This window comes from Ptychodera flava, unplaced genomic scaffold (assembly GCF_041260155.1).
Source record: "Ptychodera flava strain L36383 unplaced genomic scaffold, AS_Pfla_20210202 Scaffold_34__1_contigs__length_2629520_pilon, whole genome shotgun sequence".
NCBI lineage: Eukaryota > Metazoa > Hemichordata > Enteropneusta > Ptychoderidae > Ptychodera > Ptychodera flava.
In genome coordinates, this window is record NW_027248356.1 from 143,706 (window position 1) to 170,541 (window position 26,836).

Sequence of the window (26,836 nt, forward strand, 5' to 3'; positions counted from 1 at the left end):
CTCCCCCATAGGCTTGCACAAAATTTTATGACCCTTCAAAATGCTTGCGCGAAAAATGGCGACCCACCCCAAAAAACACCGCCCCCCCCCCCTGTAATTTGTGTCCAGTCCCTAAACAAAAAACAATGTTCTTGGATTCTTTACTGTCAGTCTTCTCAACAAATATCAGCACATTACATTAATCGCATTATGAAATTTTCAATTAAGAGGAGAATGTACTTTCTATTAAATTTATATGACCATCATATGCAGGTAATATGTACATCTTGGGAATACTCTTATCACATGAACTGGTCGGAATCTCCCCTGTGTGACGTAGAACAGGACGGATAAGAAATCTGATTACCCCTGTTGCACGTCATCAACCGGAACTTTTTTCCTTGCATGGTACCGTTCATACATGCTGGCGTCGTAACACGTACATAGGCCGATTTGTCGTGATCGATGCCGTGCTCTCGTGACACTTTTTCAAAAAAGGTGACCCAATAAATCCACACATGGAAACACAGAAGGTATGTCCGGCGAAATTTTGAGTCGGTTAAACTATAGCTGTTCCCGATAATCGAATGGGGAGACGCCGATCCAGTCGAGTTGCCTCGTAAGGCTCAATGAGTCAATGTTGACGTCGTACCTGGCGATCCCGGTCGGCAATAAACCTGAAATCTTCACCTCAACGGAAGTTCAACTGAATAAATGAGTACAGTATAATCTTCGGAAAGCGACATACAGGCACAAGCATAAAGTCATTCGACTAACAATGATAAATTTCCTTCATCATACAAAAAATTCCGTAAATTCTTGCTCGGAATCAAACCTGTAGCGTGGCGGAAGGCTGTCTTTGCTACATAGTGAAGACATTAATGTTGAGCTGTATATGCATTGCAGCGCTGTTTGAATCCGATTTACTTCAAAAGTGACTCTGAAAACACTCAAAATAGAGTTTCGTCAAGTAAAATTAGGATGTATCTACTGGTGAGATATATGTCACTGCAAACATCAAAGTCCTTAAGACGAAAACATTGACGACCGAGATCGGGATTAACGAGTTGACACCGGCATGCAGAGACCGGTGACGGCAGCGCGTGTGGGCATAAACATGCAATGAGGTACACTCTGTGTGTCATCGAACAGAATCTTTTGCGCTCGCCACGGTCGTAAACTTGTGTGATATTTTGAAAAGCCACGGAATCTCTGAGAATGAGAATTACTGTTTCGATTGTGTCATTGCATTTACTTCAAAATCTATTTGTAAATAGTCTGAAAAACTCTGAATACTATGGCTATCCGTCGCTAGCACAATGAAAGTTATGTCCACCGTACCAATGGCTGACTTGCCTTGGCATCGGTACAGCGCGAGCCAATGATTGACAAGTTCACATGACCGAATCCGTACATCTGATTGGTGAAGGTACCATTTGATGTAGCAAATTTCAGCTTGATGGGATTTATGAATGAAAGTATCTCCTGGGTGACGGGCCGCTTTACTCTTTAATGAAAGTAATCCGCGTAAGTAAAACACAAATCGCGACAAAATTCATGCAATTTGTTACGATAATTTTGATCCATTCATGTCAAAAGAAAAATAAGAAGACTGTTCCTGTGATAAATATATAATCCATGGTATTTTTTGCTCTGTTTGACGTCATGACGTCATCGTATACGATGACGTCAAACTGAGCAAAAAAAATACCATGGGATATTATATTAAAAACATACGAAGTCAAGTGATAGCATTTGCAGTGTGGATGCTGCAGAACACTTAGGGATGGGGAAAAAACCCTTTTTGAAATATTTATGATTGTAAATTACATATAATATGTTGTTGTTGTTAAAAGTGAAAATCATCAACATATCATAATGTTATATTAACATTGTTATATCTTTTATCTCCTTGTTACTATGCTTGTTTATCCATAGTAAATTTCTATTTCCATTTCTTTCACAGGATGGAAAGACAGCACTGATGTTGGCTCTTGATAAGGGTCACACTGAGGTGGCAAAGCTGTTGACAGATGCAAGTACAACAGTAAAGTAAACGAAATCCAAGTAGGTGAGCATCCATCCATTCATACATAGGAATGTTTATTTTACTTTAATTTGAGGTGCAGAAAAACAGTTGCTAGAATCCTAATACTTCAACTCAATTTAAGTGACCTAGCTGTTAACCATTAATAATATCAGATTGACAAATGCTCTATTTTTATGTGTCCAATAACATAACTCTTGTAAAAAATTTTGGAAGATGTTTGCACAAATGGATATTAAAATTGCTAGCCAATTCCATTGACTTGCATGAAGAAATGAATTTAAATGTCATCGAAATAAATGATTTTCTTGAAAGGTTGATTAAAATATTGTAGTATCATGGGCTATTTTGAAAAAAAATATCAAATAGTGGTGTCACTTTGATATATCTTATAGTAAAACTGTAAAATTCTGCTAACGCAAAATAATAAGGAAAAATGCCCCACTCAGTAGTATTTCTTTAAAAATAGTATTTGTGTCATCATTGCTTGTCAATCAACATATCTATTACTCCATATATTTTAAAATAATTTCTAGAAAAAAATTCTATATGAACCAAATACTTTCAAATAATGACAGTGTTCCCGTACTAATTCTTGAAGGCTGGATGAGCTAGCTGTATGAGGTTTAATGATGAGGTATATCTTCTAACTATTATATGCAATAATAGTAGAAATGAAAATATTCTTAAATGTACAGTCATTACTATAATGGTTCAATAGCTTATATATATATATATATATATATATATATATTATATAAATATATATATATATATATATATATATATATATATATATATATATATATATATATATTATTTATTTATTTTACTTTTACAGAAATATCCTGGACCTAATGCAATGATTTGAAGATGATATCATGGTAGCTGTCATTTATTTATAATGGTGCAAGCATGTTACATTGAAGTCTTGAGAATAGATTGACAAAATGATTTTTGTGCGGCAGAAGGAGAAGTTTTTTCTGTAAATATGAGACTTATGACAGTACTCTGTTTTCGATCAGTATATCGAAGTAGTTAACAAACCTTGAAAAAATTGATACTAGGATATATGGATGATGATCAGTAGCAGTGTTGTCATTTTAGCATTTCTATTTCAATCTTGCGACATACAGAGGCACGTACTATATAATGGAGAAAACCATATAAACTAATTTTGATGATAATTCAGTATAGTAATATTATTAAGCCTTCGTGAGGGTATCAATCTCAGGAATATAGTAACTAACCTTGTGAAAAAATAATGATATTAATGAGGATGTATGCATAGAGATGCTTTTATTTCTCTTATGTAGCATTTTTAGCATTTCATTTCAATCTTCCTCTATGTTTGGATGTTATTCAGTAGACCATATCCAAACTAGTCTCAATGGTAATCAAGTACAGTGTTATTATCATTAGTAAAAGTATAAAATCAAGCTATTCATGTTAAGTATTATTTATATGTGGGTCTGTTATATTTCCAATTTGAAATGCAATTTCATCTGTATGGCAGATTAATTGTAAGATGAATGACAAATACAGAGAACACTACATACATGATTTACTTAATCTCATATTACAGTCACATTATTGCCATTATATACGGCTAGTTTTCAAACAGGTTCGAACCCACAACATACGGCATCACTCGCCTAGCGGAGACACTATAGGGAAAAAGTGCGTGACTAGAGCGAGAAACTGACGCTTTCTCGCAATCGGTGAGAATCTGTTCTTATTCTCACCGCTGTCGGTGAGAAAATTTTTAATCTCCACTGGAGATTGGTGAGAAATGCACTCCTTGGGCGAGAATCAAGTGTTAGAACAAATTCTCACCGGTGAGAATGGAAATTCTCACTAAGTACAGCGAGAATGGAAATTCACTGGCGAGAATCATCAAGACTCGCCGTTCATTGGCGAGAATCATGAAGACTCCGAACGGCGAGTCTTGATGATTCTCGCCAGTGAATTTCCGTTCTCGCTGTACTTAGTGAGAATTTCCATTCTCACCGGTGAGAATTTGTTCTAACACTTGATTCTCGCCAAGGAGTGCATTTCTCACCAATCTCCAGTGGAGATTAAAATTTTCTCACCGACAGCGGTGAGAATAAGAACAGATTCTCACCGATTGCGAGAAAGCGTCAGTTTCTCGCTCTAGTCACGCACTTTTTCCCTATAGTGAGAGCCACAGAGAGAACCGCTCGGTTAAATATTTAGAAATACATGAGTTTTTATGTTACTTTCAATGTTTATACACAATATAAATGTAACCTTAGTGAGGGCAATAATATTACAGTTTTTAAGCGTATCTCCAGCTTAATATTCATTTGTTTGTCTTTTACATCTTTACCATTTGAGTTTTTTGTCAACATATGAGTGATTCCCCTCTTTCTCTCTTCATTTTCTTTGAGTGTTGTTTCTTTATGCTACATTCGTAATAGCATTGAAGGCAGCGATATCTGTGCAATTGTTGTCATACACAATTCCTTTATATGTAGAGGAAATTAGCTCCATGAAAGTGATATCTGGTGTTAGTAGCCACAAATGAGCCAAGTGAGCCAAGTTATTTTTTGTGTGTAGAATATACTGTACTTATTGGATGCAGTATATAATATTGACTTAGTCAAAGATGTGTGCCATATTGTAAAATGTAGATGTTTTTAATTGCTGACGAATTGATGATTTCTCACCTAATCTTTGAATTTATTGAAGTAGATCATTATGATAAGACATTTTCAGAATCAGAATCATATCAGAAATTGTTGTGCTTCTGAATATATCTGTTTTGATACTTCAATTCATGAATCAAGGAAAAATCTTATATAGAAAAACAAACGCCAAATGCTCATGATTTAGATTGTAATCTCTTTTTCCTGGATAGCATTGAAGTATGTTTTACAGTTGAGTTAGTATAGCATAGAATGTCTAGATTTGCAGTGTACTCAGAATGGATTACTTTTCATGAACATTAGAAGTTCATTTAGCAGAGTAGAATATGTTTTCATTATCCTTTATAGTGTGCTGTTTAGAATAACTAAATTGAACACATTATCCATAGGAGTACAAATTATTCTCACATCCCTCAGTCACTCCCCTCAATTCCGTAGCTGTCTTCCCTTGACCTCTGAGTGTACACAGCCCTTTGAAAAAATAACCTCTGACCTATGACATGAATACATAATGAGCATTGCCTATATATCCCCTGAACACATTGAGTCCGCCATCTTTTCCGCTCGGCTTCATCACGAGTAGACACAGCTCTTCGAGCTCCTGATCTTTTGGGAGCGTGACAAGTTTTTTTCTGACCAGGTAAGTGTCAGTTTTCTTTCAGCGACCTATGTTTCTTTCCCCGTTCGCACTTTTTTGCGTCTGATTTCTTGAGTTTCCGTCGTAATTTTTTACGGTGTGCACTGCTGTTGTTTGTCATTGCCGTTACGCATTTTTTCTTTTGACTTTGTTGTCCTAACTTGTGCTGAGCTTGGAGCTATAGCACGTCGTTTTTTGTGTCTGTCTTTCTATATTTTATAGAACTATGACTGACCAGGGTGCGGCCCATTCTATGGACGGTAGTGCCGACGTGGCAACAGGTGTTCCGCCTGGTCAGCGTGCCACCACTCAGTCGGACGTCACCCGTACTTCGGCTCCGTCGTCGGAGATGCTCATGGATATGGTAGCAGGCCTGATGCAGTCCGTTCAGCAGTTAGCGGAGAACCAGAAGAAATATCTGGGTGCACCTGGAGATGGCAGTGGTACATCTATGGATGGCGTTCCCCATGCTGTTAGCAGTGGGGTAGCAGGTCCCTCGCATGCACACGAGGTATGTCCTCCGTTGAGTGACGGCACCTGTCGCCAAGGCACTTCTATAGTTGCCTCTGTGTCTCATAGAGACGTATGTGCACAGCAAGAAGGCAGCCCAACCGGTTTCCAGTTGGGTATTGATTCTGAGGACGTGTCATCTGACTCCATGCCTCCACCTCAACGCCGTTCAGCAAAACGGAAGCACAGCAAGTCCAAGAGCAAAAGAGGTAAGAAGAGCAAGAAGGACAAGAAGTCCAAATCTTCTCCATCCTCTTCAGAGGACTCTCCCTCTTCTGAGACTTCTGAGTGTGAATTTGATAATCCACATGAGAAAAATACTGGAGTGAAGTTCTCTAGTCAGTACGTGTTTGGTTTAAACAGCAACGTACCATGTTTTGGTGCTGATGATAAGAAGGAAATGAAAGAGCGTTATCAAGTGTGCGCTGACCAGGAAAAATTTTCACAGCTCCTATATTGCCTGAGCATCTTGCTACTCACTGGGAGAGACAGGCCACCACTAAACCATTGATGCAACAAGACCATAGGCTTAGGAAAGCTTCTGATAGTCTTTTATTTGCTCAGCTTCCATTATTGGAAATTCTCCAGATTGCTCATGATAATGTGTCCGTTGAGCCACATCAGTTTCTCCAGGCCATTCAACATAGTGTAACGTTGTTTGGTAGTGCTTTTCATGCTTTACAGATGGCAAGACAGAAGGCTTTTGAATCTGTTTTACCTAACAAATATGCTTCCATTAAGAAACTGGAACCAGCCATGGCCACGCTGTTTGGGGATGAACCACTCAAGGAGGCCAAGAAAGCCAAGCAAGCTCATAACGTTGTACTTGATATGACATCTAAGGGCACAGAAGGGACAGGAGCTACCGCTAGCGCTGGACAGTCCCGCAGACGTAATTCAGGCTACAAGTCCAGGTATGGTCAGAGTGGGTATAACAGACGTTATCAATACTCTAAGTATAGACAGTCTGGACCTGCATCGAAGTCTGGTAAATCCTTTGATTCGGCTCAGTCCTTTCGTAACAAAAAAGACTGATGGTTCCCCGACACAACTAAAGCTCTGCACCTACCCCCAGGTGGGGGGTCGTCTTATGTTTTTTCTTCATCAGTGGCGACAGCTAACGTCCGACCCTTGGATACTAGAGACTGTACAAGGTTACAAGCTGGAACTTATATCCAACCCAGTGCAGACGTATCTTCCAGTTACAACAGTGCCAGATTGCCATGTGGAGTTGATCGACGAGGAAATTCAATCACTCTTGCAGAAGGCAGCAATACAGTCAGTACAACCAGTACAAGGTCAGTTTGTTTCAACAGTGTTTCTAGTACCCAAGGGAACAGGGGGTTGGCGCCCAGTGTTCAATCTCAGGCCTCTCAACCGGCATATTGCTTATCGACATTTCAAGATGGAGGGTCTTCATCATGTCAAGTCCCTACAGGAAGGCGACTTCATGGCCACAATAGATCTCAAGGATGCATATTTCACTGTTCCGTTTTCATCGGTCACAGGAAGTTTCTTCGTTTCATCTGGAAAAGAACAATGTTCGAATTTGCAGTCCTGCCTTCGGCATTGCCAGTGCTCCACGGGTATTCACAAAGATTATGAAGCCAGTGGTCTCTCAGTTACGTCGCCAAGGTATTCGTTGTGTTATTTACATAGACGACCTCCTTATCCTGGGCAAGTCCATGGAGATTTGTCAAGCCAATGTTGCAACAGCTGTGGCCCTTTTACAGAGTTTGGGGTTCCTCATCAACTGGGAAAAGTCAAAGTTAGTACCAAAACAGCAGATTCAGTTTCTGGGAATGTTAATCAACTCACTGGATATGACAATCAGCTTGCCACCAGAAAAAGTGTCCAGACTTCAGCTAGACTGTCAGGAGTTGTTGTTAAAGAAATCCGTCACTGTCCGTTGTCTGTCCAGGGTGTTAGGTCGTATGACAGCAGCAGTAGAAGCAGTTACAGTGTCTCCTCTTCATTACCGGGCCATACAGAAGGACCAGTTGGCGGTTCTAGCTCGGACGGGGTCGTACGACGCACTAGTAGTTCTCTCACAAGAAACGAGGAAGGAATTGACTTGGTGGGTGAAGTGTCTGGATGTGTGGAACGGCAGGTCTCTTCTCCCACAAAAGCCTCAGGTTATAATTCAGACGGACTCGTCCACAAAAGGTTGGGGTGCAGTCTATGGACACAACTCGGCGCAGGGACAGTGGAACCGGGACGAACAGAGTCTCCACATCAATCAGTTGGAAATGTTGGCAGTCAGCAGAGGGCTGGAGAGTCTGGTGAGTCATCTCAGAGACGTGTGTGTAGAAGTCCAGTGCGACAATTCTTCAGTAGTGACTTACAACATAAATTGTCAAGGGGGCACTCGGTCTTGGCCCCTCAGCAAGTTGGCATCCAAACTGTGGTTATGGTGTCTGAGGCGCAATATCCTACTCACTGCAGTGTATCTTCCAGGGAAACTCAATCGGGAAGCCGATTATCTGTCTCGGACGTTCAACGACAACCTGGAGTGGTGTCTAAAATCCACAGTACTTCAAACAGCACTTCAACAGTTACGGTGGACACCAGAGGTGGACCTGTTTGCAGCTCATCTGAACGCACAGTTTCCTCGCTACGTCTCATGGAAACCGGAACCTCAAGCATGGTGGATAGACGCATTCTCCATCCAGTGGGGCAAGCTGGTAAGTTATGCGTTTCCTCCATTTTGTCTCATCCCAAGAGTCCTTCACAAGATTCGCCAAGACAAGGCTCGCTTAATTCTGATAGCACCAGTATGGACAACTCAACCTTGGTACCCAGATTTGCTATTGCTACTGATACAGGATCCATTATTGCTTCCGCAACTCCCAGATCTACTAGTCGATCCAGCATCAGGGCAACATCACCCACTCGCAAACCAAATGTGGCTAGCCGTGTGGCCGCTATCTCGAGTATGTTAAGGCGAGGCTCGAAAAATATATTATGAATATGCAAATTAGAACTAATAAATATTCATGATTCCACGAGCGCGCTCAGCATAACTGGATAGCGGACGTGTGGTGTGCGAGTGTAACCTTCGAGGCTTCAGTTCACGTGGGCAAAAGACCCAAACGGGATGTTTTGAACAGTTATTTATGCTAACCAACCTCACCGTTTCGGTCTTTAGCATATCCATGGCCCACGAAGACTTATACATATCGAAATGAACGCAGTGAGACGAATGATATTGTGGCTACGCCATCATGGTCGCGCCGCCACGGCATCAGCATATGTTGATACCTGATGTGGCCCGCCACTTGTTTTCGCCGTTATTCACAAAGGGCAGACTCAGTTGTTTTTGAAACAACTGGTTGTCACTACTCACGACATGTACAAAAAACGTCTGAGACAAAAGCAAGGTTAAGTATTTTCTCGATCTCCAGAACTGCTCTCGCACTGTACAGTGTACCGACGCAATCGCTGAATGCGCGCGTGCTGAAATGGACGCGACCGTCTCGTTACTTGGATACAGTCAGCGTATGTGGTCCCTGGATGGGCGTCCCCAGCGGTCCGCGGGCGGGCCGGCTAGAGTCCCAAATTACGAAAAGAAAAATGCCAAAATCCAGCCGCTAATCATGTTATTTCTTTTAAATCGCTGATTTGGATATTATATTGACATGTTTGTCAATATCATGCTGACAATTCTTTATCCCAGAAAGCAAGTGCAGGCACAGTTTGACCCCAATTACGCTCGTATTGGACGTCGTCCGTCAAAGGTCAGCTGATATTTTGTGGCGAGTCATTAATACGGGGGCGAAATTTCTTACAGTATAGGTCGCACTAGTGATGGTAAGTGGGGTCAACGCGGATAATGTGGTTATTTACAGGATCTGGGGGAGTCTACCGGCTGGATTCTGTGCTCGAACTGACAATACCATTTTCGAACCAAAAATACCGTTATTTAGTCAAATTAATAATTATTTCGGGGATTTCATCAACATAATACTATTTTGCGGAGTCGTTTTTTATAAAATACATATACAAAGTTTGACTAATACGGAAGGATGTGCCGATTTAGCCAGTAAAACCGAAACACACTCGTCGATAGAGGGCGCCCTTGCGGGAGCCGTGCCTTAACATACTCGAGATCAGGTGTTCACTCCGAGCAAGAGGCATATCAGAGAGGGTGTCAAGGGTTATCCTCCAAAGCGTCAGATGTGGTACTGCAAAACAGTACAACTCGGCCTGGCGTCGCTGGGATCGTTGGTGTAAAAGACAAAAGGAAGATCCCGTTTCAGCACCTGTTCCAGTAGTGTTGGAATTTCTTGCAGACCAACTTGATAGGAAGCTCCAGTATCGTACTATTAATGTATACCGCTCTGCCATTTCTTCAGTGCATTTGCCAGTTGAGGGATATCGTCTTGGCAACCATCCACTTGTCACCCAGTTTATGAGAGGAGTCTATATTTCCAGACCACCTCAACCAAAGTATACGTTGGTATGGGATGTACAGCAAGTACTGGAGTTACTTCGACGTTGGTCACCAGCAAAGGAATTATCTCTGAAGAAATTAACCTTAAAGACTGTTATGTTAGTCGCTTTATGTACAGCAGGCCGCTGTTCGGACTTGGCAAGTCTCCAGTTGGAATCAGTTTCGTTATCCAAAGGATCAGCTGTTTTGCTTCCTGCTCGTTTGTCGAAGACTGACAGACCAGCGAAGAAACGGAAGATTTTTGTGTTGCCAGCCTTCAAGAAGGATAGAAGGTTATGTGTGGTTTATTACTTAGTTTCGTATTTACGACGTGTGGATTTGTTTCGGAAACACAAGAAGATACTTTTTGTTAGTTTTATGACGGGTAAACCTGTTTTGTCGGCTACCATAGCAAGATGGATCAGATGGGTACTTCAAGAGGCCGGTATAGACAAGTCTTTCTCTGCACACTCAACGAGAGCAGCAGTTACGTCTGCCCTGCATTTCAAGGGTGCATCATTACAGCAGATCTTGAATTTGGCAAATTGGTCCTCAGCCAGAACATTTGCTAAACATTACCAGTGTGAGATGATGTCATCAATTTCACCGGTCTTGGATACCTTAGCAACAGATTAGGTGAGTTTCACCATTTGTGACTTCATGTCACTGCTTTAAAGTCAGCTACGGAATTGAGGGGAGTGACTGAGGGATGTGAGAATAAATATAAATTATACCAGACTCTTACCGTTGCTGGATAATTGTAGTTATTCTCTCATCCTGAAGGAACGAGCCGATATGAAGTAGCTCCCACCTCCCACCCATGATGGGATTTGTTTTTATTTCTGGTCTTAGTTTTTCAGACTTTGAAAGATGGCGGACTCAATGTGTTCAGGGGATATATAGGCAATGCTCATTATGTATTCATGTCATAGGTCAGAGGTTATTTTTTCAAAGGGCTGTGTACACTCAGAGGTCAAGGGAAGACAGCTACTTCATATCGGCTCGTTCCTTCAGGATGAGAGAATAACTACAATTATCCAGCAACGGTAAGAGTCTGGTATAATTTATATTTATATATTGAAGGTTGATACTAAAAATATTGTCACAATGTTTTATATTTGTTAGTTATCAAATCACATGACTGAATACTAAACTGGTGAAATTTCAACATTTCATGTACGCCAGGTTTTTGATTTTATAATACGTATTTGGTGTACTTGTGTATTACTGTAGCCATGTTGATGGATTATTTGAAATAAGACATGTGAATGCTATATATTCACCAACATACACCATGTTGTGTACTACTACTACTACTACTACTACTACTACTACTACTACTACTACTACTACTACTACTACTACTACTACTTCGAGAAATGAAAATGCTTTGTAACCCAACAGTTTCTGTTAACTTACTTTGAACAAAGGCTTTCAAGAAGTCAACAACTGGAACTAAATAACATGTATTATTACTTTGCTATATGCTCTTTAATGTTTGGTAACTTTGTAGACGTAGGTTTTTAGTAACATTTTCGACTTTTCATTTCTTGATGTTTTAAAGTCTTTCCAAATGGATTAATCTTGTTCTTCAATTACTCATTGTTCAACTACTTGATCAGAAACCTGTTATTTGATCCATATAGTATGTGAGTGTATTTGGTTGATACAATAGTCACTGTTGTGTCTTTTCAATACTTAATTGACGCCTTTAAATTTATGTCATAACCACATTTGGTTGATTTTATAGTTTGTAGCATACTGCAGAGGATATTATGCCTCTACTTACTTGTGAAAGAAATATTTTAATAACATGAAGAACAAGTGATATTTGGTATTTGAAAATTCGTACCGTAATCTCATCTTTGTAACATGGTTAGATTACATTGAAATGATTAATCTGTTTTCAAGTCTATCACTATAAAAGCAAATACCATTACACAAGTGCCATGCAAAGATAAAATATGTCAAATCTATCAGAATGCATCCCTTGGATGTTCAAAACATTTTTATGATACATTACTATGAATAGAGTTTATAGGTGACATATTACACCATAGGTAGACCTGTAATTGAAGAAGACTTTATAGAAGTGTTTACAGTTTACACTTTACAATAAGTGAAATATCCCATGATTCAGTCTGATTTGTGTATTCTCACATCAAATCTTGAAGTGTGGCAAACGTTTCACAACAAAGAATTGAATAGTGACTGAGATATTTTTAAACACAGTGAATTGACTACTGATGAGCATAGCAAGTACATAGAACTGTTTGAATAATATCTTTACTAGTCATATGAAGAATTTTTCAGTAAAGTAGGAAATAAGGTTTAACCCCTCTTGTCAAAGAAAATGATTTGGTATGGAGTCGATGAAAGAGTCTACATGCCAAGCAGATAAAATTTCATGAACACATCAGTTACTGATAACTTTGATAAGCACATTTGTAGCAGGCATGTTGATTGGATTATCGTACAATTTCCATTCACTGTTTTTGCTTTTCAACCATGTAATTTCCAGCTTTTATTGAAATTAAACGTTATGACTATGCAGAAATATGTTTGTAACTGTTTGTAACTGCAACTGTATCAAATCAGAGAGAATAATTCGAAATGTCAATTTGCTGAGTGATGCTTCTTGTTTCAAACCAACTACAGTGTTTTTTACAAGATTGTATGTAAGGGAATATTATCGTGTATTTTGACAGATTATATTCAATAAAGCTGTTTATTGGTGAAGGGATAAAAATCCTGTTGGATATTTTCAATTCACTCTTGTACACATGCATTTCGTGACAGGCTGTGCCATGCCTTGCTGAATGGGACAGCGTAGAATCCTTATCAGAAATGCTGTCATTAAGATGCCATAGACCTGTAACACTTCATATTTACTCAAATGTTTATTGTTTAAACTTCAAAGCAATACTTGTTTTAATCCAAGAATAAAGACAGGGTTGCAATGAAAATCTGTTGATAAGAGAAATACCTGGTGCTGATTTCATAGATATATTTTGCCTCATAAAATAACTATAAATTCCAATAAATCTTGTGATTAAATTGTTAAATATACACGAACAAATTTGAAGGGTATTAAGGCACATTTTCCATATCTATGGCTATAATCCATCTCAACCAGAAACATGAATACCAATAAGAGGTCTATTATAGTAGATTTCAATAGCATGCATTATGAACAGAGATCTGGTGTGTATTGTTGAACAATCTGGAATGTTAATGTTGTTCGTTTTTATTTTTATCTAAGAGAAGTATATATTACATTTGAAAAGAGGTTCTCCCTCATTGATATTTAACACCTATGACACCATAAATCTGTTTTATTTGTTATCTCAATCATTACAACGAACTAAACTCTCCATCGCAGCCTCTCTTTCATTAATAACCAAGGATTAATCGATCTCAGATGGAATTTAGTTTCATCAATGTACGTAGAACACCTGAAGATAGTAGACCAAGGTACGTCTTCAGTAGATCATCAAATACTTGCGCGTCACGAATAATTCTTCCCGTGAATCCTTGTACAAGTAAATCAATCGTTCTTTGTTTTTATTTTCTACACAGGTACAAAATGTATAAATGTCGGTCATGTTAACTTCATGTTTCAATTAAAAATAACTTTATTATCGCTGCCATCATCTAATGTAAGATCATTTTCGGAGAAGTCAATGATTTTTCCACATTTTTTTTCATAAATCAAAAGACAAACGAAAGGAACGAAAAACGGAAGGAAAACCAAAAAAAAAAATATTTAATTTTAAAATGAGTTTAAGGCGATACCGAAGGATTCTAATCGCTAAGCAACGGTTGCTAAGGGTAATTTCCAAAATCAATCAAAATACAAAGTGTTCATGGTTTTCTTTGCATAATAAAGATTTACAGAACCGTACATTCCAAAAGACGCAGGTTTGTCGCGCGATTGATCATTGACGTCACACATATACATTTTTTTACAGCTCTACTTTAAAACGTTTCAACTCCTACAAATTTGCATCAAATTTTCCAAAATTTAAGAATGTAACACATGAGATATCTGTTTAGAACCCCTAGCATGGATTAGGTTATCTGTTCAAGTACAAACGATTTTTGAACAGGAAAGTATCTACTGTGTCATTTTGTGAAATTTTGAAGGGTTTTACGGCGATATCTCATAAACGGTCTGGAATTTTTAGAAACGCATGTTTATCTATATTCTCATGTAATCCTACCAAAAGTCAGCTAAATTGGTTTACAATTGAGAGAGTTGAAAGATTTTGAGCATTTTCAAAATACCAGGAGTCGAAAATCCATAGAAAACAACGAAACGGTAAGATTAAGCACATGCAAACGTGCGCGTTTGGAACGTTGCAGGCGATAGCAACCAACGCGCGCTTTGAATCCTTCGGTATCGCCTTAAAAACCATATTTAAGTTCAAATGAATATAATTCTGCAAGCACAAAGCGAAATCATCGTTGAAATTAAAACGAAACGTATAAATTTTATGTCGGACCAGTAACCGCTAAACAAGGCAAACCCGACTGTCCTGTTGTTCCTAACGAAGCGGGTGAGAAACTTTCAATAAACATGTTTACCCGCACGTTTTACTCAGTTACCCGACAAAATTATTTAACGATACCGTGTTTAATAGTTTAGTCGGTTTGCAAAGCATGAAATTCTCAAATAAAAACTCAACAGACAGATCGGCACTGTCTGCCCGTCGAAAGGGCTTATGAAACGCCACTTAATGAATGAATGTCATTTATTTCGTTAATATAAAGCCAATGACCTTTTAAATACAAAACGATGTAATGATGCATCATACCATCTTGTAGACTGTAAAGCCCAGTCGTGTGCGGGCGCTCCGTACCTCCGCCCCCGAGGGAGCGCCCGCACACGACTGGGCTTTACAGTCTAACCATCTTGATATTTGAGGAGGAATCTATTTAGGTTTTTAACGATTTATCCCTTTTTGGTTCAGTAATTCAACGTTCTTTGGTTGACATAGGTTGACAAAACTCAAATTCTTCAGGGCGTCATAGACATAACTAGGAATGCATTAGGACAAAAATTGCATGTGGTATTCGTCCTCGACTTGCTAACAATTACATACTAAGCATTTTCTTTCAGTTCTTGGGAATTTTATCCTTTCCAATCTAAATTGTTCAATGCGCAATACATGACTGGATAGTATAAAGCGAGTCAAAACACTTATGTAAATCGTCTTTGCTATTACAGACGAATATTTTTTCGAGGTTTGAGCAACATTTAAACAACAATATGTACTCAACTTCCTACCAGATTTTAGGTCAGACATGATATATTGCATCAGTACATCTTGACAACGCTCTTTAAATGTTTGTAAAAAGACGTTCTCATTTAAAACACCTTGTAGCAACCAAACGTCTGCAAAACCCGGGTTACATAACATATATTTAACTTGCAGTTTCCAGCATTGTATATTCTTTTCTGCTCTTCCACATTGTAAATTTTAGCAAACTGACAAAATACTGCCTGTTTAAGCATGCATCAATTTCAGCTAGTATTTCAGTATTTGACGATAATCGTATTGATAAGACCATACCGGCCAGTTTCAGCTTTTATGGTGCTATACTACTTTTCAAACATAAAATATTACGCAAAAAGTTATTTTCAACACGCTCAACATCTTTATCATTATAAAATCCCCATAATTTAGCTGCTTAATTTAAGATCGGCAATATTTTACAATCGTGTATTTGAAGTGCATATTCAAGGGAATTATCATCCCTTATATTTGACAACCGATTCGAATCTTCTGTTATTATGATTATGCAGAAAACTTTAACCTATCAGAAAGTCCAAAACCCCTCGAACACTCCATGAAAGAAATTAATGTGAATGCCAAAGGATTTTTACCAGACTGTCAAGGAAAGGAACGGCCTTCAACCTTGGATTTGATAATAATTTCTATGAAAATGGTTCAATGATTCATGACCAGCTCGACAAAGGATTTGATTGGTTATTGATATCCGACGACTAAGGGGAATCTCTTGTGTTGTAGATGACGTTTATTTATGTTCGACAACAGAAGACATTTCCAATTTAATACTGGAAATGAAAACGGGTTTTTGAATGTTACCTAAAATCATGCAGGCATATCTGATATCGGCAGATTTTGAATTTTCTCGTGAAGCACTGAGCTACACACGGTCTGAACACGGAGAGTCTTTGGGAAGGGTTCAACCACAGGGGGCTGTCTACATGTCCGTCCCCAGGGGTGGATAGGTGTTGGTTGTATTGCTAATAAAGATATATTCTACCAACCTTTGGTGTTTTGGTCTTAAACTTAGCACTGCCCTTGACAATCTTGCGTTAACGTTTTATCAACATGCTGTATCTATTATCTGATGAGTTTGAGTGCCTAATTGGCCAAAGTAAGCAAGGGTAAATTACTAAGCTGTGGACGCTGTCACCAGATTATCACCGGATTAAATTTGACAAAGTCAACAACGAACGCGCCAGTAAGGTATAACACAAGAAAGGGCTGAAACTCTCAAAAGCCGTGTCCAGAGGTGGTCCGTAAAACTAGTGGACACTTTATATTCATGTATTCAGAAACAAACAGAAGGCAAAACAAACTTGAATATTCATTTGTAAACGAACAGGTCGGGAAGGAGGACCTCCCAGGAATGCGTGGTATGTGTTGAACACACCTTGGTAACGTATCGGAGATGTGTTTATACTCTTCCTGCTGGCCCGGCAAAAACCACGTTGGTCGACGTGCCTAACACCGCATCGAACTGAATCAGACTTCACGGGTATATTGAAAAATTCCGTGTTAGTCGAGAACAAGAACGGAAAAGACTTAATTTATTAACTCGACGTTCGAGCTCGCCTTCAACTTGTCCAGTTTATCAACTGCGTTTTTGCAATACGTACACTTTTGTATTAGTCTTCTTTTTCAAGTAACAAAAAAGACATGTTTGCATACGACCGATTGTGTGCTCTGCAGTACGAGCGGTGTTGTGGGTTGGTGACTACGTGCCTGCAGATTTTATACACCGCGATATTTTGCTCTGAATTTTTCAATTGCCCAATGTGCTAAGTTAAAACACAAAGAAGAAGGTCGAATGTTCTCTCTGCAAATGAAGTAGCATTTCGAACACGGACGATTCGGATATCTTGACCTCAACATTATTAGCTACGCAGCTCGAAAGTTATGCTCGGAAACAGGACGGGAACATTAGTCAAAGCCGGATTTTGCATGGAAAGCATGCAATGTACTGCATACTGCTTATGCTCCCTTGGGTCTGAGACTCCCGCCCTCTCGGCCATAAACGTCATTGAGCTGCCAAGAATATGATAGTGCAGTCTGTGTATATTTTGATACATTATTTTATCAATCCTTATACTCAACTACCTAACGCATCAAACAAGGGTCATGTCAGGTTCTTAGGACGTTCTCCAAAAGACATATAATCGATTAGTGTCGCGGACTGATTTTCACCAGGTTTGAGAACTAATAAATAACTGGTCGTCAGTGTGTCTTCGCATATCAAATCGACAAGTGTATCAGTAACTTCGAGGGATCACATCCTTCACTGTAATGTTGTTTTTATACAAAACACATTTTCGAGAAAGCTGACGTGCAAGGGAAAGACACAGCAACTGAGTCCGACGGAGGCGCAAAAAAACGGTGCATTCGCATTTGTGTCCGATGTACACATCTCTGTTATTCCATTCTATCAGTCGACGACGCGGGGAAGCCTACGTCAAATTGTAGTGAACTCCGAGCAAAGTCCCACATAACATGTAAAGGCGAGCCAGTGGCCATATGATGATGGATTGCATAAACTTCGAAGTCGAACATCCTTAACTGTAAAGCTGCGGTTTTTTTATTCTCGACCGCGGAGTGACGTCAGTAGGTGAAACACATACGAGCGCGGTGAATGAGAGATCAGACGATACAGAAGAGCGAATGATACAGAAATTGTGTGGAAAAAAGCAGAACTAAAAGTTATGTCATTTATGTATATTGAAACTTTGAATATTGCTTATGTGGTTGAAATATCCGAACTTCACCACGGCGCTGTGATGCAAAAATGACGTAAAAACCGCAAGTACCCGGATGACCCGCGGTCGAGAATACAAAAAAATTTGTGGGAAAGCGAATGTGCGAGGGAAAGACGGGAAAGACACGCGATCGCGCGACTGAGTCCGATAGCGGCGCAAGAAGTGTTTCCCCGACAGTCAGACATATACAGTATGCTATATCATGCATTTCTAAAGCGTGTCCAAACGTTCACATAAAAAGATATGTCCAAAAGGTTTTGATTATATATAGTTATTACAGTGTTACGCAGGGTTTCACGCGGGTTCAAAAACTGACATAAAAAGATATGGTGTCCAAAAAAATTCGTTTTATTTAGCTGACTGATTTATCGTCTTTGCTGTGGCCTAAACATCCCCGTTTTCGTTCGACAATACCGTGACATCAATATCTCCCCAACGTATAGATCAACCTGGTTGAGTATTACTATGCTTCCAATTTGTCTTCGCAGCTTTCATCTCGTCTTGAAATGAATAAGCATAGGCCTATAAATGGCATGAAAATACTTTTGCCGACTAGTCAGTTTTTATGTAACAAGTGGCGAGTTTCTTCCCCCAAATGATGACCGGCTGTAGTCAAAAAACACATAGATTGTCATGTCCGTGTTTATAAACACCGATGAGCTTGACCCTGTACTTTTGCCGACTAGTCAGTTTTTATGTAACAAGTGGCGAGTTTCTTCCCCAAATGATGACCGGCTGTAGTCAAAAACACATAGATTGTCATGTCCGTGTTTATAAACACCGATGAGCTTGACCCTCGATCCAACCTTCCTCGATCCCAAAGCATGTTGGCTACTTTGTTTACCTCTATCGATCACGTGGGCTTAAACTAAACATTCTAAGGTCAAAGGTTTCTAGTTCCGGCTTCCGGTCTGACGGACCACATTGGGACACTGACTCCACCACTTCGATTAGTGTTCTATTGCTCATAGAAGCAACCGACGAAGGCATAAATTGGCCTGTCCCCGTTTAAACATGTCAGAAAACTGTTGACGTTCGAAAAATTAGGAAATGTTTATTGTAAAGTAGATTTCTGTGAACACGGCTTTTGAGAGTTTCAGCCCTTTCTTGTGTTATACCTTACTGGCGCGTTCGTTGTTGACTTTGTCAAATTTAATCCGTTGATAATCTGGTGACAGCGTCCACAGCTTAGTAATTATCCTTGCTTACTTTGGCCAATTAGGCACTCAAACTCATCAGATAATAGATACAGCATGTTGATAAACGTTAACGCAAGATTGTCAAGGGCAGTGCTAAGTTAAGACCAAAACACCAAAGGTTGGTAGAATATATCTTTATTAGCAATACAACCAAACACCTATCCACCCCTGGGGACGGACATGTAGACAGCCCCCTGGGGTTCAACAGTGATTGAAAGTGACCATAAAACGGCAAACAATAAACTTGTTATGCAATCACACTATAACGACTGCAGGCTACCCAGTGCACTCCGAGCATTTATAGGCATATGAAAGTAAATTAACACGGCATATCTAGCATTCATACGACGACTTCATCGGTGCTTGGGAGAGCTCTTTCAGGGAAAAGACTCAGGTCGTGGTTTTAAACTTTATCGCAAGGATACCAGTCGGATACCACGAGCCGTGTTCGCCCGGGGAAATCTTCACGCCGACGTCAAGTTTACATCTATGTAAAAGGTGACGGAGACTTTACAAAGTTATGCTATCAATGTTGAAAATATTAAGCCATTCCATGGTGCTCAAAAATTGAGGCAGATGATAGGAGTGTCATCGCTCTGAATGGTAGGTAACAGCAAGTGATCATAAGACCAACATGATTAGACCTATGGATTAGCCATGATTCAGTTTAACTTATTACCTTCACGCACCAGTGTAAGTAGTGAAGAAATGGGTGACCGCTCTTCCGTTTTCGCAACAGAATGTTTCCTATTTCAGTGCACGTGTAGCTACTTCTTTACTCGGAATACCGGTGCAGACAACGTATCGTTTCAGTGATTCGAATGATTTTGCCAACATAGTGAAAAATGAAAGAATTTTTGTCTTTTAGTACCTCGAAGCATCATACCTTATTTCTATTAGGTCAATGGTTGAATAACAATCTGATGATATTCATGATCTCGGGCTATAACTTAGCACTGCGCTTGCGCCATCGCGTCGTCACATCATCAGGTCAGCTTAGCGCTTTTGAGTGAAGCATGTGTCCACGATAGAAGGGCTACAAAGCAAGGCAAAGCCACTGCATGTCAGGTAAAAAGACAGGGAAAGGGCAGAACTTAAGAGGGCAATGTCGGACGGTGAACGCGACTGCAGTAAAAGTCGGCTCAACTTCAGTAATGTGAAATGCCTTCGCATATCAAAGTTGAGCTGACAAGTGTCCCGACTGGAGGAATGTTCTATGTTGCAAACATAGACTGTGATGAAGAAGGCATAATCTTAGTTAAAACATGGGAGGGACTGCGAACAAACTATTTCAGATTTGTTATCCATTATATAATGAGCCATACCATAGAAATATACATGATATAAATATACATAAAGTGTAAGAGAGTAGAATATGATCATCGTATACTAAATAGCTGAGAGGTGCTTTGAAATGAGTTTTATTAATTAGATTTTCCGGCTGGTCTCCCCTTGGCCAGGTAAACGGGAAAACACGAGATTCACAAAGGGGGCGTATACGAACACTTCCCGTGCATCCCCGGCCGTGCATACAGAGAGAAAATGAGCTTTGCGTAGGTTCCAAGCGCAGCTGGGCACATCGTGTTCAAAGACGAGGTGGATATGCTCGAAAAAGTAGATTGACACAAGTTTTTTTATTCAAAGTTGGCTGTTTTACCGGAGAAACTGCGCTCCGCAAATCCGAGGCACCACCCCGGGTTTTGTCTATGGCACAGTAAGCAGGCCTTACGTGTTTGGAGGCCTATAGTCGGTAACACACAGCCCTGGCATGCATAGCTAGCGTTCGCTCTACATGCAATGTTTCAGCATCATTGACATATCGAAGTCCGTAAAAAGAGCCTTCGCGTAGTTAGTATTAAGACGTATTTGGCACGATACTTTGCACGATATTTTGAAATCGAGGTACTTCAACCACCACGATGAAAGTCTGTGACATCTCATGGCTGTCATAACTTATTTTGGTCTAATTTGGCTCAAAGCGTCAGGTTTGTAATAAGTCTTACTGCGCTCAGGTATCTTACGGCTGTGCACCGTATGTGTGTTGCGGGAGCCATGTTATTCTTTCCAACAGTCGTAACAAAACATCGCGAGTACGCTGAGAAGTGCAAAAAAAAAACAAATTATCCTAATAAGCCCTTTACATTTCCCCAGACTTTGGATACGACATTTGTAGGACCTTACGAAACGTATCTTAAAGAATAAATTTCCTTTGCAATTAGTCAAAGGTTTGTCAATAAAGTGACCGGGAGATAATGATTTCCAAAGGTTGGCAGGTGAACTTTAACACTGAAGAATTTATTGGCTTGGATAACAAAATAGTTCCAAATTAGGAAACCACGTGATTGATATTAACTTTTCTATCGAGTTGAAAGAACTTCATAAGATTAAGTTGATTTCATCTTACATTGTATATGTGATGATCAGATAAGACAATTCAAGCTCATTTACTGTCATAGAGCGCTTGGCAATCTATATGGAATCTATCTATCTATCTATCTATCTATCTATCTATCTATCTATCTATCTATCTATCTATCTATCTATCACTTTTATTTAGACGAACAATTTCGTGTTTCGATTAACAGGAAGTGACCAACAGAATTCGACTAAAAGGGTGGTGATCCATAATGAAAACGTCAGAACGTCTCTTTTTCTAGCTGCTTGCCTGTTCATTGTTAACAATGGTGTTCATTTTATCATATTGGAAGGAAGTGAGTAGGGTGCAGCAACCTGCATGCAATGGTGGTGTTTCAACGAGTGAAATCGAATCAAAGCCAACCAAAATCAAAGGAAATGGCCGGACAACAGAAGTTCCACATCCTTGCTACAAATACCTGGATTTGTATGTTCGAGCAGCAAAGCTTGAAAAGTGTTCAATTCTGGTGGAGTATTTATACGGATGTCTGAATGACTCTGATCGTGGAAAAAAAACTTCTGCCAAATTATTTCTTGACTCCACAACACGAGCGAAGCTATTGCTAAAAGTGCATACAAGAAGCTAATGTGGCGATTGTCCATCTGCCAAAAGTGGGCGGAACATCAGTTGAAAGAGTGTTGTCCAAAATACCCGGTATGAAAACAAATAAAGGCGCCAGAAAAAACGTCTGTATCTCACTGCATAGACATGTACGAAAATGGGGTGAATTTACGAAATAACAAAGATCAAACTTTTTTCTATTCCAAACGCAAATTTGGTCTCCATAAGTACGCATATCCACATAGGCCCTTTGCCTATGTCACGTGGTTTCGGGAGCCTATCCCTAGGACGGTATCAACATACCATTACACAAAGAAAAAGAATTGTGTGGGCTATAACAAAATATGTATCCACTATGTTAAATCTACAAATGTGACAGTTTGCTAACATCCAAAGACGTACATTTCCCAGATATGGACAGAATGCGACGCATGTGAATGTCAATCCTCATAGTAACAACATAACTGAGTATGGACAGGAAGAACTGATCCAGAGAAATAATTGGGATTTGTAAGTGGACGAAGAGGCCAAACAGATATATTATCAACAGAAAGAAAAGTATCTTGGGATTTGTAAGTGTACGAAGAGGCCAAACAGATATATTATCAACAGAAAGAAAAGTACCTTGAAATTAAATGAAAAGTAAGATTGACAAAGATTTTGTCATAAACTTTGTAATCAATTGTCATAAGACGCCAATGTTCACTAAAGTTAATGTTTTTTGCTAAGAAACTTGAACGGGACGGGCAGTCAACTGTAAATGAAACAGGTTCACCATTGTAAACATGGCCACACCGGGAAAATATGTTTGCAAACATGAATTTCATGAAATGAATTTGACTTTTAGACTACACACCTTTGCATTACAATATAAACAGTGACCTTCGATTTGAAAGCACAATGTGTTATGTTAATGGTTATGCCCACTTACTTATGTCGAATTGTTTAAGCGATAGTGTCAGATGAGTAAAAGTATAAATATCCATTCAATTAAGACTCTACAAACATTAGGTATTTTTCTGTGTTGTACAAATTTTGAAAACTTGTAAAAATCAGTGTTATATACTTATTAGGGCAATATGTAGACATATTTTGTACAGAAAGTCACCGTGATTGCAAAATTGTATGAACTTACTTGACAGTTACACAACCAGTAGGTGTAACTTTTGATGTTTGTTTACACTATTTGTGTTCTACATCTCGTTTTATTTACTCATCTTGTCAACAAAGCGTCTATACGTGGTGAAAATGCACTGTTTTCATTAATATTTGAACTATAACTTTTCCCGCCGGAATCCACTTATCAAAAACAAAAATGCAGTCTACACATATTCAGGCTGAGTTGAAGAGCTGAATACCGAGCATCACGATATGGTAGTAGAACAAGAAACTAGTTGACAGCCCTAGTCAGGAACCACAGAGAACTGTGGCAGCTGTGGTCCTCGCTAGAATTCAAAAGTACACAAATAACCGTGCATTTAACACGTCTAGACGATGTGTTTACGAGCTGTAACAGTAGGTGTTTCACCATGCTTTGTAGAGTAGAGGAATGACTTCCAGCGGCACCATTTTACAGGTGGTATAGCCACAAACTAATGACGTAAAATCGCTGAAAAAACACACAGACGCCTTGTATTATAGCACTTTGTATTGTATTGCGATTTGACGTAATCATTTTGTGGCTATACCACTTGTAAAATGATGCCCTTCCAGCTGACACTGAAAAGAACAGTAGCGGGTAAATCACCAATAATACAATTGCTGGGCTTTTAATAGAAAACATCTTGCGTGTCATACTTGGTTAATGTATTGGCTGGTCCCCGCCTCAGTGACGAGCACAAAGAGGCAGGTAATGGAAAACCACCATAAATCGAATTACCAAAAAAAATCTGATTGTTTAAACAATGAGGCGCTGGCATTGGCTATTCAATTTAACACGGAAGTAAAGCTTAAATTATAACAGTCTAATGATGCAAACGTGGCTACAATTTAACCAAGGTTTTAATAACCATACTTACAAGTTTTGAAATTTTGGCAGCTATGTAGAGAAACGTTATACAAAGAGAGCTACTTCTTAATTCCTTGACAATGAAGACAGATTGTCATCTCTTCAGTTCCTTCCCAATATCCTATGTTTACACATAGTTTTAATTCTTTCTGAGGTGTGACTCGTCTCTGACCAAAGTCAAAGACACTTCTTACTTTCCCGCCAAAACCGGCTATATCACAGCCTGAATCAACCACTTTACTTTAGTATACGGTATGTTTATGTACAGTATAGTGTATGTGTATGAGTATACCAGAAATGCCATATCATATTTCAAAGCAATCCAAGCTGAACTTTGTGTACCTCATTTGCATATTGACGCTGACATGTTCATTTGAACCAATTCACATCTCCATCCCTGGGTGCACCTGTACATCAAGTACTAAGATGAAAGGTCCTGTGATTTTGGACTTTTTTAAGTGGATGGACATACCATACATCTGCACATACTAACATACATACATACATACCGATACAAACATACATACATACATACATACATACATACATGCATGCATGCGTGCGTGCATGCATACAGACACAGAACCTACCATATACATATACATATACCATAGATGAGCTAAAAATACAAAGGAAATACAATGTTTTTGTTCTTTCCATAGGGTTTCAAGAGAGTATACTTTATTCTCAAACAAAAATGGTAAAACATAGGGCCAAGGTCCCTGAAGCTACTATAGACATGGATACAAAAATTAAGTATTTCCTGACTGTATGAAATTATCTCACTAAGGTCATCCTAGGGACATGTAAATCAAATATTAAAGCTGTCTGACCAGCGGTTTTGAAAAAACAAGCGACTCAACAGTTGACAGAGCTCTGCTGTGTTATGTAGAGAATAACCTTTTGTGACACATGTATTGATGAAGAAGGTGGATATCTTTGATAGCTCATTTCAGGATGGCCTGACCAAAATGGAAAAAATTCTGTAAAAATACAGATTTGCATATTTCATCAGACTATATTAGTCTATAACAGCAAATAAACGAGAGTTAATTACATTCTAATTAAAGTAAACAAGACTTGCTTAAATCAAGATTTACGTCATAAAAAAACAGCATACATCTGTCAGGTTATAAAGAATCTTGAGCTGGTTATCTTTTAATATCAGTAATTTCAACCTATTAACCAAGCACATTTTAACTTTCAAATTAACATTGTAAGTAAGTTCTGTTGAATAAGTTGAGACTGTACGTACTCAGAGAAAGCACACTGAAGAGACAAATGTTTGAAACTGAAGACGTTCAAGGTCATCAAAATCATTATAAGGAATCATGTTACACTTTCATTGTACTGTTTACACAGATTGCATAATTGCTATAAATAGCACATGAGGCAGCCCAGCTTTACCATAAAAACCCTATCACTTTGACCACTCTTTTAATTGACCACTCTATTTTTTTCCTCAAAAAGTAATCTTATTTTATCCTTACCAAGTCAACCATAATGGAAATTAGAACTTTCTCTATCTCTATTTATTGACCACCCTATCATGACAAACTATTATCAGCAATTTCTTTTAGATAACATAAATGGTGGTTCAGAACATATCAAAGTTGGGATTCAGGAAAGTTGCCTTTACATGTTTTAATCCTCAATTCACGATGAACTGTCAAAAAAATGTGAACTTTCTGATAATTCCACGCTAAAATTATTTTGGCTTTGATGATTTCCTAATTAATTAAATTATTTAAAATCATATTAATTATTTTTTTCTGGGTGAATTGATAGGGTTTATAAAGTACAAGAATTACATACAATGTAAGTCAAACTTTGACCAAAAATGACAAAAAAATTCCTTAAAAATACACATTTGCATATTTCATCACAATTTGAACAAATCTAAGTTGGGTTATCCCTAGGGACCTGTATACTAAATAACAAAGCTGTCTGACCAGCGGTTATGAAGAAGAAGATTTTTTACCAAAAACACCTTTTTTGGCATTAATTTGCCTATTTTCAACAATATCAAAAAATTAAAAAAAAAATTGTTTCTCAAAATCATATTTTTCATCTACACAACAAATATCAAATCAGTAAGTACTGCGGTTCTCAAGATATTTGAGTGGACGGACGCCTCACAAACGGACATACATACATACATACATACATACATACATACAGACTGACGACGGACGCCGGACGGATACCCATCCCAATAGCTTCTATAGAGTATAGTCTATAGTAGCTAAAAATGAATTCAACGTAGGAATCACTATATTCTAAAATGTTGAAAATCTTTGTTGGATTGTATCAACATCTTTGATGATATTC

At 38.8% G+C, this 26,836-nt stretch overlaps 2 protein-coding genes across 3 annotated transcripts; both read left to right on the forward strand.

The window, feature by feature from the left end:
- Positions 1-4,234: 4,234 nt before the first annotated feature.
- Positions 4,235-7,250, forward strand: LOC139127666 (uncharacterized). Of its 2 annotated transcripts, XM_070693578.1 has the most exons (3): positions 4,238-5,335; positions 5,555-6,051; positions 6,584-7,250. In XM_070693578.1, the coding sequence occupies exons 2-3, from the start codon at positions 5,559-5,561 to the stop codon at positions 6,619-6,621; spliced, it is 531 nt and encodes a 176-aa protein (XP_070549679.1). In that variant the 5' UTR covers positions 4,238-5,335; positions 5,555-5,558; the 3' UTR covers positions 6,622-7,250. The 2 variants fall into 2 exon arrangements, with proteins under 2 accessions (XP_070549678.1, XP_070549679.1); XM_070693577.1 differs by having other exon boundaries at positions 4,235-6,051.
- Positions 6,933-10,910, forward strand: LOC139127639 (uncharacterized). The gene is made up of 3 exons (XM_070693554.1): positions 6,933-7,140; positions 7,502-8,526; positions 9,912-10,910. The coding sequence occupies exons 1-3, from the start codon at positions 6,933-6,935 to the stop codon at positions 10,908-10,910; spliced, it is 2,232 nt and encodes a 743-aa protein (XP_070549655.1).
- Positions 10,911-26,836: the final 15,926 nt, after the last annotated feature.

Excerpts from the sequence above, each read along its gene's own strand:
- LOC139127666 (XM_070693577.1), top strand. The coding sequence starts at position 5,559 with ATGACTGACCAGGGTGCGGCCCATTCTATGGACGGTAGTGCCGACGTG. Across the intron at positions 6,052-6,583 it reads CAAGTCCAAGAGCAAAAGAG|AAACTGGAACCAGCCATGGC; the intron begins GTAAGAAGAGCA and ends GCTTCCATTAAG.
- LOC139127639 (XM_070693554.1), top strand. The coding sequence starts at position 6,933 with ATGTTTTTTCTTCATCAGTGGCGACAGCTAACGTCCGACCCTTGGATA. Across the intron at positions 7,141-7,501 it reads GTCAGTACAACCAGTACAAG|ACGACCTCCTTATCCTGGGC; the intron begins GTCAGTTTGTTT and ends TTATTTACATAG. Across the intron at positions 8,527-9,911 it reads CCATCCAGTGGGGCAAGCTG|AGGGCGCCCTTGCGGGAGCC; the intron begins GTAAGTTATGCG and ends ACTCGTCGATAG.